Source organism: Chelon labrosus (assembly GCF_963514085.1).
Source record: "Chelon labrosus genome assembly, chromosome: 20".
Taxonomy (NCBI): Eukaryota; Metazoa; Chordata; class Actinopteri; order Mugiliformes; family Mugilidae; genus Chelon; species Chelon labrosus.
This window is the reverse complement of record NC_140353.1, coordinates 3769510-3791853: the sequence shown is the minus strand read 5'-3', so window position 1 is coordinate 3791853 and position 22344 is coordinate 3769510. Positions and strand designations below refer to the sequence as shown.

The following is a 22344-nucleotide window of genomic DNA, read 5'->3' as shown; positions in this document are numbered from 1 at the left end:
AATGTAATATGTTAGTTACTAATTCGGCATATTTAATTTTGTAAAAATCTGAACGAATTTTAAGCTAAATTCGTGTACCTTCCCGACATGTAACGCACTGTATCCATGGCAACATCACACTTCCGGTTTGACTTGAAACGTAAACTTGCAGACAAATTAAACTCCTCAAAAGTATATATATCGATATTTAATCAATTATTATTGATCACATTTAATTAACACACACTTCCTCTTAAGTGTAATTGATAACCATTATTATTATTATTATTATTATTATTATTTGCCTTTATCCTGCATCGATCCCTATTCGCCACTAGGGGGAGTCAGGAAGCTTTGAAAACAAAAACACATGTTTGTGTTTTTCTTTCTTTTTTACTTGCAGCTGTTCCATAGTTGATCAAACATGTACACACAGCTGTAACCCGAGCAGTCACACACCCTGCGTGCTTTTTTTCCACGTAACACTGTCATCTCACACAAATACACTAATACACACTCTGTTTCCCCTAAAGTGTGTGTGCGTGTGTTTGTGTGAGTACGCTGCATACCAAGTGAGAAAGTCAGTCACAAAAGAAAGCATTCAAAGACTGAATGCACGCGGCCGGTCACCTCCATTTTTTTCTCTTTTGCCTGCATGGCTGATCTTTGAACCTGATCTACCTCACATAGTCCTGATTGATCAGCCAGAGGTCTGCAGCAGCAGCAGCAACACTGGTACCTCTAAACAGTTAAATAAGGGCTGTAAAAAAAGAAAAAACCTTAAAAGATAAAAGCTGATATTCTCCTTCGACTCTGCAGGACATGCATCTGACCCTGAGCTGCGCACAAACTCCACGGACATCGTGTTAATCGAGTTAAAATGCTCTCAGGAGAATAGACGAAGTCATTCACCAAAGAGGAACCTGCAGACTTTTAAAGTAGACATGTTCTACCCAAGATGTTTCATTACGTGCGTTTTGGCTTTTATCGCGACATGCCAGGGTGCAAATGTGACCGACCGGGATGGGCTGGAGTTTTTGGAGAATATTTTACGTTATTATGGTGAAAATGAAACCATCACAACAGGGAATCTGAAAGATTTACTGCTGCTGATCTCAGCCAGAAGATCTGATTTAATAACCGAGAAAAATCCACTGGAAAACAAAGAGGTACGTATATGAACTATTTACTATTTTACACTATTACATGTATTTCTCATATTGTGTATAATGTTCCCAATTTAAATGTTTTTTGGTTACTTTTTTTAATTTTCTGCTTATTAATTTATTTTTCTTAAATATTTATGGTAATAAATACTTTAAATGTCTAGTAATCGCACATATGACTTATATATTAAAAATCTGACCAACCAACTTGAAATAAGTAATCTAATAATGCTAAATTTACATAACTATTGCTGAATTTAATACAGTTTCTTTCAACTCTTCTATAATTTGTTGCTGATTCATCCCTATCTCTAAGAATACGGATAAAACTTTATGAATAATGTATTTTTTTATTTTTTTTTGGGACAAATGCAACAGAATCTGCTACAGAAAAGGTGTAAGGATAAAAATACTGGAACATTAAACAATAAAATGTCCTTCTGTCTCCTCAGTGTCCCTCCGCAGAGAATATCCTGTCCCACTTCGGGTTCAGCCATGTCAGTGAGCTGACTGTGGGACATCTGGGGAGGATCTGCCCCGCTGTGTTGACCCAGGTGCTGCTGCCCTCCTGCCCCTACACCGCCATCGAGACTCTGCCGACTCAGGACTACTCTGGTGAGTTGCTTCATCCCGGAAAAAAAAAAAAGCTGGTTTATTTGTCAAGACCCCCACAACTCAAATAAGTGATAGTTCAAGGGGGTTTGTTGGTTGGAATTGGGTCTGGCAGCGCTTTCATCCGCTGTGACACAAATGTTAGAGATTTTTTTTACAGTCCCATGAATAGCGCGTGCTCTTTAAAGCTGGAGTTGTTAGGTTTTCTTGCCTATAGACTCTATAAAATAAGGATAGATTACACTATTTTGCATATACACTCACTAGACAGATCATTAGGCACACTAGTGATAAGATAAACACATTCTAATATAACAAACCTGTAGTAAATCTTAGCTTAATGACTTTTATAATGTTCAGTTTATGTTGAAACCACGTCAGAAAGGTGGTAATTCAACTGTATGATCATTTTAGAGGATGTAGTTTGTGTTTCTGGCCCACAGACTGCAATGGGGTTGTCAAAATAATAGAAACATGCATCATTGCAGCACAACACAGCCTTCGAAATGAAAACACAGTTGAATCCACGGCCCTCTCGGTTCTTTTTAAACGAATCCTGAACACCAGGGCCGTCACGAAGCTGAGATTTAGTGCAGGACAGTTTAATTAGAATGCATTTATATTTACTAGTGTACCTAATGAACTGGCACATGAAGTTGAAGGTCCATCCTCCAACTCCTTCTTTTACTGACTCTTATCACAGCAATCTGTCTTCTAATGCAACCCCCCCACCCCGAAAAAAAGAAAAAAACATTACAAAGAAAAACTATCACCACTAGCTGTTAGTTTATTATCTTATTATTTATCTATTTAAGCTTTATTTATCACTACTGCAGTCATAAATAACAGTACAAAGATATCATTACTTCACCGTGAACTCTCTGCTCCCCAATCTAATATGAGTCAGTACAGTATGTCATGTTAATAAATATTTAGATATCACTTCCAGAACAGATGACTCACTTTTTTGTTATTTTGACGCTTCTCATTTATATCAATGGGTGTAGGTCAGACAACAGACACGCTACTGCATCGTCTAAAATAATCACACAGATGAATAAACACCGCTCTGAAACAGCTTCTGTAAAGAGTTAACATTTTAATCTTCATTAAAGTTTCTGCTAGGTGTACCTAATAAACTGGCATTGTAATTGCAGTTTTTTTTTATGTCTTAAGTTCAAATTCAAGGACTGCAACTTATGATTATCTTCATTATTGAGTAACTGGCTGATTAATTTGTCCATAAAGCATCTGAAAATAGTGAAAAATGTTTGTTCAACATCTCCCAAAGTCTCAACATAATGGCGAGAAGGTTTCGGGTTTGAGCCTGCCACCTTTCTTTGCATCTTTCTTGCATCACATGTACCTGTGTGGGGTTTTCTCTGGGTCTAACAGCTCAAAGACACGCCTGTCAGGTCAACTGGTGATTCTAAGTTAGCTGTAGGTAGGTAGGTGTGCATGTGAATGGTTGTTTGTTCGGACTTGAGTTTCTTTAAGATGTTTCATCCAAGTCTTCAGCTCTAGAAGGCTGGTGGGGATTCAGGGTTTAAATAGGAACATCTTGTAGAGTTCTACAAGTCCAGTTGCCTTTTTTTAAACGCTTTTTGGATATACCATAACCGCAGAAACAAGTCAAGCAAGTTTCTGATGGGTTATACCCATAGAGTTTTGGCCTTTTATCCATCTGTCAAGTCTGGAACCTAAAAGATCGACGCTTGATAATTTATATTCTACTACGACAAAGATAAAATAGCAAATATTTGTCATTTTTGCTTCAGAAATTAATTAAAAAAAATAGTTTATCTTCAACTCTTCTCATTAAACATGATTTCTTTCATAAAGCATGTATTTACAAATTGGGGCGAGGTTAGTGGCGTGGCGGTTTGCACTGATGCCTCACAGCAAGAAGGTTCTGGGTTCGATTCCTGGGGCCTTTCTTTCTGTGTGGAGTTTGCATGTTCTCCCTGTGTCTGCGTGGGTTCTCTCCAGGTACTCCAGCTTCCTCCCACCGTCCAAAGACATGCTGGTTAGGTTCATTGGTGATTCTAAATTGGCCGTAGGTGTGCAAGCTATGCGAGCTCTCGGTGTTAGCTCCTGCAAAAGACTGGCAACCTGTCCAGGGTGTACCCCACCTCTCGCCCAATGACAGCTGGGACAAGCAGTTACAGAAGATGAATGAATGAATATTTACAAATTAAAAGATCTGCATGAAGAGTCAATCCTTCTATTTTTTGACACCTGATTTGCGCATGGAACAACAAAGGAGCAGAAGTGTGTTAGGACTTGTAGAAAGACATGTGCAAAGGTGGAGTGAATGCAGCTTCAGCTTGTACCAGAGGTCTGTTAGAGGTGGAGTGGGTAAAATGCATCACCCAAAGTCGCCAAGCTCCACTGTGAGGCCTGCACTTCAAATAAAGGATATATAATAATCAAGTACTTTCTAAAAACCGAGGATGGGCCTCTCTTCCGGGATGGAGATGCAGTAGCTGCTGTGTGCACAGACAAACCGTAAAGTAGACCAACAATCCAGACGATGGCAATAATAAAACAAAAACCACTTACACAGCAATGATCGAACACAAAAAGAAAGCAACTAATCAGTTAATTATTTATTATGGCATCTCTATTAAGCAGCACATCAGTCTGTTGTGACTTCAACATTTGATCTCTTTTGTCCTTTTCGCTGATCCGGTGATTTTCAGTTTATGATTATGCATAAACCGATCACACTTTTTTTTTCATGTGTCCGTCCTGGTTGACCCTGATCCCAATATAACTTCATTACCTCTTTACTAGTTCCTGTTTTTGTGCAGCCTCCGTATTACTGAGTGATTACTAATTAATCCCTCTATGCTTTATGATTACCATTATCTTTATGATTACTTCCTTAACAGGAAATTTGAACTCAGGAAGCAATCATGAGCTGTATCACTACTTACTGTGCAGAAAAATGCACAGGTGTACCCGTCTAACAAAGTGGAAGGGTCACTGTGTTGAAGTTCAGCTGCTTCGTGTTCAGTCCGGTTGGCTTTATTTTTTGAGGCTGATTATTTTAGGTATTTCCTGAGTCGTCTCCGTTGTCTCTCCTTGTCTGACTCACAGAGACTTCTCAGATATACCGTCAGAGCTGTTGACACGCTTAACAGCCGACTGTGACTGTTGTTCACCATCCATGCTGTTTCCTCCGCCCGCCCCGAACACTTCTCCTCTTAGGCAAATAAATAGTGTAATATTCTGTCAGTATGCTCTAAAAGAAATACACCAAACTCTAGATAGTGTTTTAAGAGGCTGGAGATCGGTTCTAATGATGTTATATCTAGTTGAAGCCGTTTAGTTCTTGCAGGAAAACTTTGGCTGATTTAACAATTTAGGGTTTCAACTTAGCAAAGATGCACTTTTGAATACTGCTTAGTGAAAACAACAAGATTAGCCACAACATTATGACCACTGACAGGAGAAGTGAATAACATTGATCATCTTGTGATAATTCAGTGTTCTGCTGGGAAACTTCTGGACCTGGCATTCATTGGTGTGGATGTTACTTAGACATGTAGCACCCACCTAGACCAGACCAGGCACCCCCACCCCATAGCAATGACACTCCTTGATGGCAGCAGCCATCCCCAGCAGGATGCAGCCTGACACAGACACACACACAAAAACAGTTTAGGAACAGCTAAAAAAACAACAACATGAAGAACAGCACAAGGTGTTGACCTGGCCTCCTAATTCACTAGATCCCAAACTGATCAAGTATCTGGGATGATCCACTGAGGCCCCTCCCCTCAACCCCCCCCCCCCCCCCCCCCCCCCCCCCACCCACTAACAACATCCTGTTGCCAGACACCACAGGACACCCTCAGAAGGCCCATGTCCATTCTCTGATGAGTCACAACTGTTTTGGAGGCACAACATTGTCAGGAAGGTGGTCATAATGTTATGGATGATCAGTGTATGATGTCACGTGGTTGCAAGGTGTGTGCGAGGTTCAGTTTAAATCATACATAACACAATATACTAGGGACTATATTTAAATGTGTTGCTTGGTGTCTCACATGAGCGGCGGTGTTTTCCATTTGCACTAAAACACGAGGAGAAACTTCTACACGACGCTGTTAAGTCTGATTATTTCTGCCCCTGACAGTGTGGGGCTATGGCTTTCTGGCCGTCACTGTCATCAACCTGGCGTCTCTGCTCGGTCTCCTGCTGATCCCTTTCACCAAGAAGCCTTATTTCCCCAAAGTGCTGACCTACTTCATCGGCCTAGCCATCGGGACGCTCTTCTCCAATGCTGTACTTCAGCTCATACCAGAGGTTTGTAAGACGTGTGGCGTGGGTAAAATTGAGCCACAAATTCACGTTTTAAATATCTTTTAGTGGTTGTGTAAAGGACATAAATACAAATACACACCTGTTAACATGTGTTTGTTGATCCGTAGGCCCTGGGTTTTGATCCTAAATCGGATAACTATGTGGCGAACGCAGTTGGAATATTTGGAGGGTTTTACCTCCTGTTCTTCGTGGAGAAGATACTGAAAATGGCTCTCCGTCTGGACGACGAGGTAAGACAACAACGCAGTAACTGAGTTTATGGTTTTCTTTCATTGCAGAGTGATATGATTGATTACATGACTGCTGTTTACTAGATATGGTGTATCGGATAACTTAGCATCAAGGACTCTAGAAGTGTACGAAATAATTCATTAACAACATGGAGAGGTAATAACATGTCATATTTGACATTGTACAGTTAGTACAGAGTTACTTCCAGAGTCGTGCCGGTTTATTTTGAACAGACATTCATGGTCCTTAGAAGATGAATCCCAATGACTCAGCACCAGGTCATGATGCAGAACTAATGCTAACTTAGCTGCCCTGTGTGTTTAATGCTAACATGCTAAACTAAAATGGCAATATACCTGCTTAAGCATAAGCTAGCATAGCATAGGTTAGCAACACCACCTTTAGCATCTTATAATATTAAAGTACTCACACTGTACAGTGTACTAAATGAGTGTACAGTTCGTTCAGGAGGATTTCTTTTTGTGGTCATGATGAAATAAAATTAAATGAGGCAAATTACCGTCGACTCATTAAATCTAAATCCATTCTTTTAGTTACCAGAGGCTCTGTGTTAAACTATGAGGTGTTAAAAGCTGTAGTGAGCTGAGTTATGTCTCCCCTTCTGGCAGTGAAAGAAATAAAAAAATACTTTTTTGATTGATATCAGAATATTGCAGAAGGGCATAAGCGCTAAACTAATCTAATCTAGCGAGAGCAATTGAGAGAAAGGCGTTGTCGGTCAGTTTGATTATGCAGCAGCCCATGTTGTTGCACACTGATGAACAGCGCTAGCTAGCTTGCTACCCTAAAAAACAGGACTAAGGCTAAGTTCAGAAATAGTCACACAGACAATAATTCATACGTTTAAGTAAAAGCAGCAGCCGCGTAGCCTGCTCCAAATATTTTACAAATACTAACTTGTCCAAGACCAGAAAGGCGACATCCGTCTTAGTAGCTTTTCCTCGTTCTCCAATAGGAAAAGCTACATCAGTAGTAATACTTTACTTCTATTTGTATGTAGAGCGTCTGAGGCTCCGTTCAGACCTCGCGTTAGCATGTGTCCTGGGTAAACCGATCACAAGTGTCCACCTTAAAGTCCGGGTGTGAACACCGATCTGATCCACATCTGGAGGTGGTCCGGGACACGTTTGACCTCATTTATTTGGACACACAATGAGTCGCATTAAAGACCACTTACTCACACACAACCACTGTTATAAATGATCACCAGAAAAGTAAAAAAAGCACAGTAAGTGATGTCAGTTCATTAGTAATAAGAGCCTTTCAAAACATCCTGTCCTTGTAGTTGTTTACTGACTAAATAGTAAATAAAGTGTCGGTGTGTGGTTAATTATTGATGTGATCTTGTTGCTTGTTTAATGAGTCATGTGAAGTTATTTCCTCAATATTTACCCGTGTTTTTATTTACCTTTATTACCAGAGATCACAGCATGTCAGGGCGGAGATCAGTAAATAATAACTTTCAACAAACAGCCCTGTTCTTGGTTCTGAAACAACAGTAGTAGAGATCCATTAGAGACAGACACTGTTATGATTTTCCACTGCGCCCCAAATGATGTTGGTGTTTATCTTCATACAGAGCACAAAACTGAGATCAGATGTGCCAACTGGAGATGTGTTTTAATGCCAGGTGTGAACACGTGTACTTAAATCTGGCAAGGTGTGAACGGGGCATCACGTGCACTTTGTTTGCAAAGAGCTCGAATGCAGTGGGTGTAAAATGCAGCTTCCTGCGGTGGAAATGTGTCTTACATTTTCTCTCATCTCTTTTATTTTTGTAGCATGGCCACAGCCACTTCAATCCTGCAGATTCCCCACAAGAAAACTCCCTCCACAACGGGGACATCCTGGAGAAGAAGGACTCTATAGTTTTGACCAACATCACCACCATCTCCACCGACAAGAGCACCCCGAACCCAGAACCTCAGTGCGCTAACATTTCTCAGGTACCGCTTCACACTCGACGCATCCGTATCAGCGTAAATGCGTACGTGCTGAATTAATCTCTGCAGGTAGCAACGTCTCTTGACCCTAATCACTGCTGCCACAGTATGTCATATTAACCCACAGAGCAATCAACCTTGTACTCAGTGATATTTTATCTAACGAGTGGCACAGCTTTAAGATAAGCTCATAAAAACAGTGAGTCCTCCCTGAAATCTAATCTGCAGAAACCCGGTGCTTGATAGAGATTTGCTGTCCAACACATTCCTCTATCACCGATCATGTGACAGGAATTCATCATGGACCCTAAAAAGTAATTTATTGAGGCCACTACTATCAGTGACGCGCCACGATTAGAGCCGCAGTTAATCTTTAACAGCGGCATCTCCTGTGTCACGTGGAAGAATCTGGATCAAACTACTGAACAAACAGACGTGCTGACGATCAAGCAGTCAGGCTAAAGCCGTGGGCCGCAGATCCTTCCCCTCTTTGTAAATGCTGGAATTGTCCGTCTTGAGCACAAAGGCTCCTTGTCCTGTCTTGGGCCTCGTAAAAAAAAAAAAAAAAGGGACGTCTTGTCACCGCAGAGTGTCTTTTACCAAGTCCCAAAGGCTCTGTTTGTGTCCGCCTGTTCTCTGATTTCCTTTTAACAACACATGTGCCATTATATCTGTAATTGAAGAGTTGTGTTGCATCCACTTAGAGGAAATATTTCCTGTTGTTGATCAGCTGCATCGGTTACATTTTGTTAACCTCAGACTGACACACGTTGTTGATTTAAAGCCTTAAGTAGTTAATTTTTCGTCCGACCTTTGCAGGGATTGCTTTTAAATTTTCTGTTGACACTTGCTGTCTTTCAGAGGACGACTCTGTCTGGGACCGGAGCAAGTTTTTAATGAAATGTTTTATCAGATATTGCCTGCAATAAGGGGGGGAGATTCCATCTAAATCCAGCTGTATAGTCAAAGTCAAAGTTTCAGTTCTGTAGTGTTGTTTATGAATGTATGAACTGCAGTGCAGCTACGTTGATAAAGCCACAGTTTCTTAACCAGAGAGCGTTGACAGGTCCCGTTTGAAGTCCAGCCTCGGAGCTGCAGGGCTGTATTTAAAATGGAAATCTGATCTTTGAACAGAGCAGTGAGCTTTAACAGAGCTTTACCCCCTCCATTGATGTTCACATTAAACATTTAAGCATTTATTTATCTCTAATTTGTAATATTAACACAACAAAAATGTGTTCAAGCTTGTGTTTTATCTCCTGGATAATTTGAGCTTCGGGTTTTAAACACTGAATCCATGTGTCACAGCCGTGTGTCTTTATCCTGTCCCGTCACTCCTCCAGGACGTCCAGGTGTCCGGCGTGATGTGCCACTGGCTGCGGGGGAAGCGAATCAGCAGCATCAAGACGGTGGCGTGGATGATCACGCTGAGCGACGCGCTGCACAACTTCATCGACGGTCTGGCCATTGGGGCTTCGTTCACGGTGTCGATACTGACGGGGTTCAGCACGTCCACCGCCATCGTGTGTGAGGAGTTCCCTCATGAGCTGGGTGAGAGACGGCCGAAGGAGGTCATTGTTTAACCCTTTTTCAGTTCCCGTCTAAAACATTACATGCTGCTCAAAAAAGACACAACATGCATTTTTATTTTACACCCTCGGGGAAACTCTTAAAATATAAATACATGTAAATACATTGAAACTAAAGGGGTCATTAAACTTTGTCAACATCAACAGTGATGTTACCTGAGGTCATTGGGTGTTTTGGGTCTTTCGAACATCAGACGCCCTCGCTCAGGCGACCCAGCTGAGGTTGATCAAGCTTCAGCTTGTGCCCTAGCAGTGCCCTCTTTACCCAGAGCCACTTAGAGGCTTTCTCTGCCGCCTCTGTGCTGTTATAAATGTCTCTCCTCCTCCTCTCACCTGTGAGTGCAGTGTAAGCTTTGCAGAGAGCCTGTCCTGCAAAGCTTCTGCACCCAACCTCCACTGGCAAGCACCTATATCTTTCCAGTCTTTCCTGTGGCAGTCGCTGACAAGGATGGACTGGGAAAGACGGCATAGACAGTTTGAACTAGGAATGTGATGCGGTGCGGCTCTGCCTGCGATGAATCAGCCCACGTGATCTTTCTTTCTGCAACTTGTTCCCATCTTGTCCAGACCCCTTGCTGTCTCATTCCCACTGCTCTGCCGGACCTCTCTTCTTCGACTTCTGCCCTCACCTCGTTCTGGACTCGCTGCCTCTGCTCCTTCCCCCAAGCTTTGTCAAAACAGGGAAGTGTGATGGTTCCTAGCCCAGTCCTTGCTCTGGCCTCCGTTCCCACTAGGATTCCATGGCATAGCCGTGACTCTGCCTGTTCCACTGCAGCCTCTGCTCTCCACTTCCTACTTCCTGGTCTTGACTGCTTCCCCTGCCCCAGAAACTTTGGGGTCTGATGACTCACGGAGTTGCAGCACCTCCCTTACACGCAAGAACTCCTCCTCGATGGATTTCAGAGGGAGTGCTTGCTGGTGTTCCCATAGAGGGCGATGTTGCTGAAGCTCCTTGGCAGTCCTAACCATCTCCTGAGACAGCAGCTGATTCTCCTTTCCAGATCTGAGATGGTGATGATTCCTACCTCCAATTTGTGCCACTCTGATGTTGCTGAACCTGCAGAGACTCTGAAATCGCTATAGTGTCTCTAAATCGAAACTTAATCCTAAACTGTGTTGCAAACCATATTAAAACACTATTATAATGTTCAGTCTGCTTGTATTAATGTTGTGTTTTCCTCGCTCTACAGGTGACTTTGTTATCCTGCTGAACGCTGGCATGAGCGTCCCTCAAGCCATTTTCTTCAACCTGCTGTCGGCCGTGTCGTGTTACGTCGGCCTCGCCTTCGGCATCCTGGTCGGGAGCAACTTTGCCCCCAACGCCATCTTTGCCATCGCGGGGGGAATGTTCCTGTACATCGCGCTGGCAGACATGGTGAGTCTGAAGACTGAAGGTGTCTGAAAGTGTCCATCTTATAACACTTTCCCTGCTATATTATGATATTTGGGGCTTTCACCTTCAAACATTTTGGTTCGTAATGAAGTATAAATATTTGAGGCTGGAGGGTCGCAACATAAACTAGAGAATGGGTTTGTTTTATTAAAAAAGACACACTTGCACTGCCACTGCAAATCCAGGGGAGACACAGAGGGACATAAAACTGTACAAATCAATCTTTTGGTGGCTACATGTGAGTTGCATTTTAGTGTCTCTCAGCTTGTTGTCTTAGTTTTACAAACCACAATTGTAATGTTTTGATTTCTTCCATCAGAGACAGGAAGTGGTAGATTTCAAAATAAAAGCTCTGGTGACTCTACAGTTCCCGTTTAGCACAAAGATAGATTTGGTGCAGAGACAGATACTTAAAGAAACTTAAAGAAGGAGAATACTGTCTTCGGGACTCCACATCAATAATAATATTGTTTCGTATCTGTTTATTTGTAATTTGTCATCTGCAACAAGTGCCGCTGCATGTGAGTGGTGTGTTTACATCTTGTTGTGCTGCCCTCCTGTGGTGAAAAACAAAAAGTGCAGGTTCTGAAATCAGGTCAAATGTGTAATACGCGTTATTTAAAAGCAGTAGTGTAAAGAAAATATCTTATGAAATAAACTGTACTAGAAGAAGAGACATATGTTTATGTCCCTTGCCTGTTCTATCAGTAAGATAAGGTCATTGTTGATTTTGGTCTTTTCGTGGAATTTGCTGATAATGAGAAAAATATTTGTTTCTGATAAGACTTGAGTTGTTTTACTCCCGTCAAGCGAAGCAACCATTTTACACACAAAGTACTCCCCTGGTTTTCTCATCATGAGCAGTCTGAGGGAGTTTCACTGCCTGGTTACCAATATAATAACTGTGTCTGCACAAACCACCACATTCACGCTTCACGTTTATGTGATATTAATTCCCTTTATGATGTGTCTCATTTCAGTTTCCAGAGATGGACAACATAGCAAGGGAACAGCGGCGAACGTCCACCAAGATCGTCTTCTTCCTGATCCAGAACGCAGGGCTGCTCACGGGGTTCGCCATCATACTACTGATCACCATGTTCGCCGGAGAGATCAACCTGGGCTAGAGGAGACGAGGAAGGAAAAAACAAATAGTCACGAGCTGCTTCCGTTCCTGCTCCCGGACGAAGTGAATGTTTTGTACAAACAGAACCAAATGTTTAAAAGGAAGATGGAGGCGTTTATACCTTTGGACTATCAGTTTAGTGAAATGTTCACTCCATAAAGAAAAAGGGAAAAAATCTGTACAATCACCATGTATGAAATCTAGTCACTTTTATTTCAAGGAGACAATAAATTATTTTTTTAGTCTTCACCTGCTGTCATTGGTGCTGAACTAACAGACGCTGCGTTTGACCTTTCAGGGCAGCAGTGTTTGACCTCTCTGACCTCTTTCAGGTTGTTTAGCTCTAGTTTTATTGTCTACATGTACGTACGGGATGTAAAAAATTTGATGAAGCCAAAGATTCATGTTTCCATTGTTCTCCTGCAGGTGAAAATATAAAGAAAGTCACATGAACTTTGAAGAAGTCTTACACTTAACAGCACAGTTTGTCAAATAACTTTTATATAATCTACTTTTTAGCATTTTTATTTCTTCAGGGAGTATTTGCAGAACATTAAGCTCTGTTAACACTAAAAAAACATAATTATTATTAATGCAAATTGTCCCGTGATTATACGTCTTAAAGACCAATCTTTGTAAAACCTAACACTGTAAGTGCATTTGTTGTAAACAAACAGACAAACAAACAAACAAGTAAATTGAGGTTAATTCCAGAAAGTCTTTTAATGACACCCCAATTTTGATTTCTGTTAGATTTTATTTCCATCACCACTAAATATTGCACATGCTTTTACAAATCTTACTTGATAAGATAATAAATTATTGCTGCTACTGTACAGTTTGACTGGTTTATGGGTCAGCAGTGAAATGTTAAATATATAATTGGGATAAGTGCATATCAGATCATAAATTTTGTAATATGTCAGTGTGAAAATACTCAAGTCAAATAAGTTTTACAAGCAATTTACAACTTTACTGAGTTGTTAAATGTTTTATACATAAAATCTGAATTAGCAGAACAACTAAGGCTTTACTTCTGCAATTCCACATGTATTACAAAGAAGTGTCGTAAAATACAAGTGCTTCCGTATTGTATTCTTGAGAATATATCACACATCGTCACGATGTTCGTATGACTGACCAATATGCAGTTTTCACATGACTGGTCGAAAAGTACCGGAATGACCGCATTAATCGGGAATGCTGCGTTCCCGGCGCATCGTACAACTCTGAATTGTTTACAGTCACGGTAAAGACAAAAAAAAGGTTTATATAATGATCTGTCTCTAATACGTGATGGATATTCGATTTCTAAATAATGTGTTCCAACAATTATTCATTAGCTACAGCTACATACTGTTCTATATCGACACCAAAATACGAGCACTGGCTGTTTTCGCTTAGGTCTTTTTTTCCCGAGTGTCCCTGAATGCAGCGGAGTCGAGCTGAGGAAGTAGCAACCAGACAAGTGACATGAACTGAATTTGACTTCAGGAAACTTTCCCAGGGCTCCACTCTCAAGTGCTACTATAAACACAAGTAAGTCTAGTTAATTTACTTAATATTATTATTATTATTATTCCGCCGGAGAATCTCAAGGAGCAAACTGCCGCCAATTCCTCGGCATCTTTGTTGGGTTAGCATGCTAGCTGCTGTTAGCTAATCCGACTCGTCTGCTCAGAGTTTCTTAAAGGACGCGTTTATTATCATCATAGCTTGTTCATTATTGGGTAATAACGCGCTCAGGTAGCTCTCACGGCTGGGAAATATACCAAACTTGACTTTTTATCAATGCACACTGACTGTCATGTGACCTGCATTGATGTGGCTGTGAGTCTGAGGGTCATTGTGATCAGAGGTTATTTTTATTGTTGATCTAAATTCAACCTGCAGCCATGAGATATTAACAGCATTTTTATAAGTAGCAGAATGAGGCAGCAGCTAAAAAAAAAACTAGCACCTGATCGCTTCATTAATTGCTGTTCTGCCTAAAAGACAGATATGCAGGTATCAGCAATTAGCAGCTGAAGTTTAGAGGGTTAGAAATGGGTGTGTCACCATATTTTGACCTCTAAAAATGTTTTCAGCTGGCTGATCCAAGTCATGTGTCGTTTAAAGAAAATATAGGTGTTAAATATATATAATTTAAACTCTCAAATATGATTATATCCGTCAAGCTATGCCCCAAAACCCAAAGGATTCAATTTAGCATAATAAAAATGGGTCTCTTGGTTAATTTGTTGCCAGTCAGATTAATCGTTGATGTTAGGGAGGAATTTGCGGTGATGCCGATGAAGAAGAAGAAGAAGTACCAGAGTCCTGTATGTCTTATGCCTGAAGGAGTTTATTTAGGCCCGTATACGAGGAGAACAGAAGCTTTGTCGTCGCATCATAAGTGCATGAGTCCACCTCAGCTCTAAGGGACAAACAGTGAACTCAGATTCTTATACTAGCAAGCAAGGCCGAGGCAGCAAACGGATGATGTGTTGGCATCCAATTGGAAACATGAAGATAAGGATTCACACCAGCTAGGTAATACAAATTGTCAGACAATGACGGAGGGCATTATCATCTAACTCGTCATCTCGTCAATCGGGCAGATAACTGACGCCAGAAGTAATCACACAGTTAACAGTTGACTATTTACAGGGATGTCAAGTATTAAGAATATTTATTCACCAGTTATCATATGATTTTTCACAGTTAACTTGCAGTTAATTACAGCAGGGGTGTCAAACTCATTTTAGTTCAGGGGCCACATACAGTCCAGTTTGACGTCAAGGGGGCCAGACCAATAACACGATAGCGTATTTACCTGTAAATAACGACAACTCCAAATGTTTCCCTTTGTTTTAGTGCAAAGAAGAACATTATGAAAATGTTTACATTTAATGACTGGACATTTCTTAAGAAAAATAAATGCAGTTTCTGTTTAGTTCTAGGTCTCAGTGTTGTGTTATGTCCACAACTCTTAGTAAATCTGTGTGAACCCTAGAAATAGCAGTTACTTTTATTGGAAAAATTGCAGTTAATGTCTTCAATGTAATTTTTGCAATTCGCGGGCCAGATTAAACCCTCTGGCAGGCTGGTTTTGGCCCCCGGGCCGTATGTTTGACACGTATGTCTTAAAGGGATGTTTTTCAAGTTTTTAATACTAATAATCAACATGGAAGTAGACACATGTTGTGAAAAAAAAAAAAGTGAAACAATGACAAATACAGTCTACAGAATAACATTAATTTACTGCGTTGTCAAAAATATAACAGCCTCTACATTGCAAACTATTCAGCATAGTTTACCTTTACTAAAGGGGACAAAGGCTCTCTGTATGAAGCTGTGTGCTTGTCCATCGAGTGGTGTTTGAGACTCGACGTACTCTTGGGGAAACTGAAGAAGGCACTTCAGAGAATGATTAGACCTGCTGAGAATATCATTAGATGTCTTTTGGCGTCTCTGGAGGACATTGGGAGGAGATACGGGAGCCCGAAAAGCATCTTTAACCCCCCTCTGTGAAAGCTGCTAATTTATAATCATGTGCAACATCTTGTATTTTAAACAACAAAGAAGTTATTATTTTTGAATCACATTTATTACTATTTGTTTCCCCCGTGTTTGTTTGATTGTGGATATGGGTGGCTGTGTGAATGGGTATCTTTTATGTTTTTTTATCTTTGCACAGTTCAGATGTGGCCCATCTCATTTTGTTGTACTGATGCACAATAACAATAAAGCATTTTAATTCAGTGTAATTCACAATGACATTTCACAACAAAGACAGGACAGATGACTTTCTTATAAATAGACATCTGGCAGAGATTTGACGTTGACCTAGACGGTTAACAGACTGGTTTCATTACCCGTTTCTGCTTGAGGAAGTTTGTTTCTGACGCATTGCTTTCTGATTTCCCAGACTACAAGTCAGACCAAGTGTCAGTTGTGCTTTAATTGTGCATCAAAAAAAATTAGTGGCATTTAAAGGAATGTGTGTTAATGTGAGTACTCTTAGATTTCAACCTCTCATGCTCATTCTTTTGACAGGCAGAGCTCAGCCATGACCAACATTCAGATCCGGAAGTACCGGGATGCAGATGCAGAGGCTGTGAAGGAGATATTTACCTTGGGCATGAGCGAGCATGTGCCTTCCTCCTTCACGCACATCCTGAAGCAACCGCCAACGCAGATGTTTCTCATGTGCGTCTTCTGCGCCCTCATGGCCAGCTCCAAGTCCTTCCTGCTGCCCGTCCTGGCCGTCACCCTCCTCCTGGCCGGAATCCGGCAGATGGTCGGCTACATGTTCAGCCAATACATCGACACGTCCCTGAAGAAGGACCTCAACGACATCAGCAGCACCTACCTGAAGGGGGAGGACTCGTGTTTTTGGGTGGCTGAAAATGACAGTGGTCGGGTGGTCGGCACAGTGGCTTGTCTCCCCGCTGAGAATGCGCCTGAGTGCTTGGAGCTGAAGCGCATGTCAGTAAGCCGCAACTACCGTGGGATGGGCATCGCTAAGACTCTGTGTCGGACAGTGGCTGATTTTACTCGAGACAGGGGTTACGCTGCTGTCGTCCTGTACACCTCTGTGGTGCAGACGGACGCTCAGAAGCTGTACGAGCACATGGGCTTTGAGAAGATGAGAGAGTTTTTGGCTCCTGACCCCGCTGCTAAAATCACAAACTTCAAGCTGTTTGAGTACAGACTTGACCTACACAGAAAGAAGGACTGAAACTGACACGTGCGCTGTCAGGGCCACACTGCCGTCCATTCCATCGAGCCTACGTGCTTTTGTTTTCCCAGCATACATTTCAGTTAAGGCAGACACAGAGTACCCACATGGGTAGCTGTTTACTGGACGCACTAGCAGTAGGCTCCATGTCTGTTTCCTCTAGTTACAAAACACATTTTTTTAAATTACTACATGATACTTTAAATAAATTTGTAATGTCAGATTATTATTTTGTTGTCACTCTTATTCAGGGATGTGCTCATCTAAAACACCCGATTAGTAAAAGAGAACTGTCATTCAGAAGGAATGAGTGGCTCAGGTTTTAGGGACGGGGTAATTCCTGGTGTCATGTTTCTGTAGATGACAATAATTGCAGTGAGATACCTGGGTTTGCAGACTTTAAATTTGGGGAAAGGAAAACAGTTGGATCAGATTAGCACTCCCTGGGGTATAAACACTGGAAACGGGGAGAAAGAAAGTACAAGTGCAGTGGTATTTTCCTGCAGTCAGTCTTAAACATGTTAAGAGAGTACAATTACACTTTACCTTTAATTTCTACTCCTCTGGTTTATGCTCATCAGTACAAATGACTAGTTTTCAGATCTCTGAGCAAACGTTGTGATGTGGTAGGAGAACTACTTTCTGGTTTTTATCACCTGAATGTTGTTTAATTCTGCTACTGTAGGCCTAAAAAGTAAAAAGTCTCAAATGAGAGCCCGAGAAAGGTCGTAGCTGCAGGGTGTAGTAGACTGATGGTGATATTCAAGGACAAAACTAAGGCACAGATCTGGGATTTGTTTTGCATATATCCTCTGATCCTCAACCCGTGTCTTTGTCAGATTGTTGTCTTTTATCCCATTAGAGATGTGATGGTTTAAACTTTATTGTCTAAAAAAGTTGCAGCTAAGTGAAAAGAACTTAAGACTTTAAACTAATACTTAAGTGACCAAACCTCCATATAAACACACAAAACAAATATGATCTACTTGAATGATTTTTTATTTTATTTTATTTTTGTGAATATTTAAATTTCTGCTTTACAGGATGTAACCTGGACAAATGGAAATATATTTTAAAATGGAAATAATAATAATTATTATTTTTTTTTACCAGTTTGCCTTCATGATTAATTTACTAGAAGAAATATAGCTACTCAGGAAAATAAAATAAAATAAAAATGGTAAAATATCTAATAAAAATGAGCAATTAAAAAAATTAAATTAATATTTATTCAAGTAATTATTATTAATTATTAACAATACAATATGTAATTAAATTAACTAATAATAATACAATTTTTTTAACAAAATATATATTATTTTTTTCCTTATATTTATATACACAGTATTGTCTGATTCAGTTTAAACACTGTTCATTTTAAATGTCACCGGGGCTCCTCGGTGTGCGCCAGGCGGACTCAGTCAGGCACCAGCTCGGCCACCTCAGCTCGGATGTGCCCGGTCAGACCTCCATGGATGGATGTAGCCTGTCAGGGTCGAAGCCGAACCGTTAGCCGGATATTTTTTGACACATTCAGGTAAGATTTAGCGCTCACATGTCCTCCACACGATACGGTGTGAACTCAGAATACACACGGACATATATATTTAAATGTTTAAGTGTGTATTTTGTTTAAATTAACTCGTTAAATTGATTTTGTTTTAAAACTATTGATTAAGCCAATCGAGGCTAACGGCTACTCTTGCTAGCAGTTGGGGAGGGAGTGTCTCACTGACAGCTAATAAACACCAAACACCAGCGTTAAAAACAAGGCTTTAATGCCATTTAAAACCCTTAAAAGGCAATATATTCACATTAAAACGATTAATAATAAAGTCAAGAGCATCAAAAATATTCATTGAGCTTTGGTTGGTGATTATAAAGGCGGCGTGGAGGCTGGATATCAAACCCTAATTGGATGATTGAGTTTTATTCTCGTTAAAATTACGTTAATCTCCTAAATCCCGATTGTTTCTCTTCAAATCTTCATCCAATTTAGTTAATCTGTCGTTGGAGAAATGTCATGGCAGGCTGCAGCCACACCCATGCTGTGATTTATTACTATTTCCAGCTGAAATAAGAGGTAAAAAATATGTATTTATTTCAGCCTAAAGCAGATTAAAAGCTATTGATAATCTTTGTATTCATTAAAATGTCTTTTTACAGCAGGATGTGTTTGGAGCTTTGAACACACTAGATGGCACCAAATTACAATCTTATTATTTCCATGTTTAGAGCATTTATAATTCACACTTTAAGGATGTTTTCTTTGTGATTTGTGTGTAATTTGATGCTAATTTTACTAAAACAGCATGCTCTGCACATATTTCCTGTAGATGACCTACTTTTTGTTTGGTATGCATTACATAGTGAACCTGAACATCATCAGCAGGCATGCAGTGCGGTCGGCCGACGAGCTATTTGTTGAATCCAAATAATTGTGCAAAAATTGAGTTGAGGAGTTTATTTAGGATGAAATTAATGAATTACAAGTGTTTAAATATCATAGTTGTAGGTTATATTGAGGAAAAATAAATAGTACATATACAGCATGCTCTGATTTAGAGACTAAAGGGAATTATATTAACCTTTTTTTTTTTGGCTACCTCATTCAAGACATTTAGATTAGCGGTGATTATAAAAGTGTTGCATGATGACCTCTGCTGTTTTTATTAGTTATTTATTAAACTATTAAAGTATATATTGAATCAAGCAGCTCTTTTAATCACTAGTTTAAATTGTTAACCAGGTTTTAAGAAGCAAAATAACTGATTTCTAACCAAGGAGCTAAATACAATGACTTGTCAAAACATTAGGTACATTAGGTGAACATCATGGCTCTAATGATGTTCAGTTTATGTTAAAACAGGGTCTGAAACATGGTATGATCATTGTGGAGGATGCCGTTTGTGGTGCTGTTTAACTGGATTTAATTGTCAAAATAATAGTAGTGCTACAAAATGAACTTAAACAAACAGCGCTGTTATTTTAAAACAAATCCTGAATACCATAACCTCCATGAAGCACAGATTTAGTGCAGAATTGTTATATTATAATTCATTTATTTAAATAAAGTGTACCTAATAAACTGGCAAGTAAATGCACAATAAAATAATCGTATAAAACCGATTATTTACCACTAAAACAAACCGTTCAGCCTTTAATTAAACTGTCCTCTTTACCTTAGTGACCCCTGACGCTGCAGTTTCAGTCAGCCTCCAGTATGTCTGTCACACACGGCAAACTTTTGCAACGCAATGCCGGCTTTCGGGACATAGTTATGCTCGTCTTTACCTTATTTAGTGACGTCGATTTGTTCCTCCCAGACAGACAGACAGACACGAGGTGCAGCGTGGTCGTAATGTTCCTCTCTAAAATCCCGGAGTGTCACCTCTATTCCTGCAGCCTTCCTGTTCCCTCGTCTGAGCAGCGGCGGCAGCAGCAGCAGCAGCAGCAGCAGCAGCAGACTCCCCTCTTTGTCCTCATTTTCTGTGACGAGACAGAGACAGTTTTGCTTTCGGCTGGTCCTCTCCATCTCATTTCCTCCGCGAGAGATAAGGACTCCCCAACACCCTCCCCTTCACCCTCTATCCCCTCTTTTTTTTGGTTCTGCCTTAATCATTTGCATAAAAGGGTGCAAAGAGACTGCAGAGGTTTGTTTTGTGTCCCTAAACAGCACCAACTCTGACATTTTAGGCTTTAGTTAGGCTCTAGAGACATAAACACTCATTCTGTTGGATAGTAATTAGCCCACAGATGAGAAACGTGTCATTCCGGCCTGTGTTTGCATGATGCCAGTGTATTATCCTCCCTCTCCTCAAAGCTGTGTTTCTTTTGTTCTGCGGCTGAAAATGCTCTTCCAAACATCTCCCAACCAATCGGCCTCCAAAGCTGGAAGCTTTTTACACAGAAACCCTGCGGCGCTCGCTTCCCTTTGCAAAGAGATGACAGCACAGAAACGGAGAGAGGGCCTAGCCCCGGCCGTGCAGTTGGCTGATAAAAGAGAGTTAATCCTCGCTCTGTGATGGGCCAACGACATCGGGCCGGGCCCTAATTCAATCTGTGTGTGCTGCATTACTGAGCATCACCTGGACCTTTTGTGTTCAGTCACAATGAAACAGCATCGGAGTGAGCTGCTCTGGTTCCCCCTCGGCTTTGGCTGGCAAAAAAAGATGCTTACAGCTTGAGTTTCTGGATTCTCTTTTTTTTTCCACACTAGCAGAAGAAAGAATTGCTTTTTTTTAAAGATATTTGACAGTAATCTGACATTGACTGCAGTGCTGTGAGATCAGCTTCTCTAGCTGTATTTTCAGATTTTGTGTAGCCTTATTTATCAGGACTGAACTGCTCTTTAAACGGCCCTGAAGAAAAGTAAAAACAAGTCTGCATCTTGCAACATTAGGAGGACATGCATGGCGATAATTACTGTCTATTTTGAGAGGGGTCTTGAGAGGTGCATGTGCAGGCTTTAGGACCCAGTGTCTGAGCCTCAGTCTGGGCCTAAAGCTCCCTCCCTCCTGCAGAAGCCAGCGCATTGCTGCCGCTCAGCTGATGCGCTCACAGCTCACCAAGCCTTCGTCCTTTTTCCCCCCCTCCTCTTCTTTGCTCTTTGCCGTTTGCCGTCGGCCCATTCATCGGAGTGTCGGGATCGGCGACGCGTCAGAAACTTCCAGATAGCTCCCGGCGACTTTTGTTTTGCGAGCGGCTGAGGGTGCGGGTGTCCGGTTCGGAGAGGCTGCACTGTGGGGGATCAGGAGAAGGGGATGGTGTGATTGTGCGAGGAGGAAGACGCTCCGGCAGCATCACTGAACCTCCACTCCACTCCCCTCGCCTCGACCCCCTTCTGTCTGGCTTTTCCCAATAACACCGAGACAGGACAAGGGGGCGGGGGGGGGCGCACGGCGACCAGGAAACATGTCACAGACCAGGAGGAGCACGTACACCCGGGTGAGAAAGTGTCTTTACATCCCGGCTAGAATAAACAGCCAGACTAAGTTCTGGCTGATCGGTGCACCGTTGTTTCTGTTCTGTCTGTTTGATTAGTTTCACTCTGGTCGTGGCTTTCTAATCCATTTCTCCGCTGCATTCCTCTCCTCTCCGTTTGAATTGTCGCCTCTTTGTTTGTCTGGGATGCTCCTCCGGGCTCCCACATTGTCGTAGTGATGTTAGACTTCAGCCCTCTGCTATGACTCGACCGGGGCGACCTGTAAACTAGCAGATGACGGACAA

General features: G+C 41.2%; 2 protein-coding genes across 2 annotated transcripts; both read left to right on the top strand.

Annotated features, from left to right (window-relative positions):
* The first annotated feature begins 522 nt into the window (after nucleotides 1–522).
* slc39a8 (solute carrier family 39 member 8) lies at nucleotides 523–12727 on the top strand. The gene is made up of 8 exons (XM_084568551.1): nucleotides 523–1148; nucleotides 1598–1760; nucleotides 5902–6071; nucleotides 6197–6319; nucleotides 8123–8287; nucleotides 9628–9835; nucleotides 11064–11248; nucleotides 12247–12727. Exons 1-8 carry the CDS (start codon nucleotides 924–926, stop codon nucleotides 12391–12393), a joined length of 1386 nt encoding a protein of 461 aa, XP_084424677.1. The 5' UTR covers nucleotides 523–923; the 3' UTR covers nucleotides 12394–12727.
* Nucleotides 12728–13678: 951 nt separating this feature from the next.
* LOC311505176 (putative N-acetyltransferase CML1) lies at nucleotides 13679–17788 on the top strand. Its single transcript, XM_084568596.1, has 2 exons — nucleotides 13679–13931; nucleotides 16431–17788. Exon 2 carries the CDS (start codon nucleotides 16444–16446, stop codon nucleotides 17113–17115), a length of 672 nt encoding a protein of 223 aa, XP_084424722.1. The 5' UTR covers nucleotides 13679–13931; nucleotides 16431–16443; the 3' UTR covers nucleotides 17116–17788.
* The last annotated feature ends 4556 nt before the right edge of the window (nucleotides 17789–22344 follow it).

What these genes read in the sequence shown, in the direction of transcription:
- slc39a8 (XM_084568551.1), top strand. Translation starts at nt 924, where the DNA reads ATGTTCTACCCAAGATGTTTCATTACGTGCGTTTTGGCTTTTATCGCG. An exon ending in GCCGACTCAGGACTACTCTG is followed by an intron (nt 1,761 to 5,901) that starts GTGAGTTGCTTC and finishes TGCCCCTGACAG; the next exon opens with TGTGGGGCTATGGCTTTCTG. An exon ending in AGTGCGCTAACATTTCTCAG is followed by an intron (nt 8,288 to 9,627) that starts GTACCGCTTCAC and finishes TCACTCCTCCAG; the next exon opens with GACGTCCAGGTGTCCGGCGT.
- LOC311505176 (XM_084568596.1), top strand. Translation starts at nt 16,444, where the DNA reads ATGACCAACATTCAGATCCGGAAGTACCGGGATGCAGATGCAGAGGCT.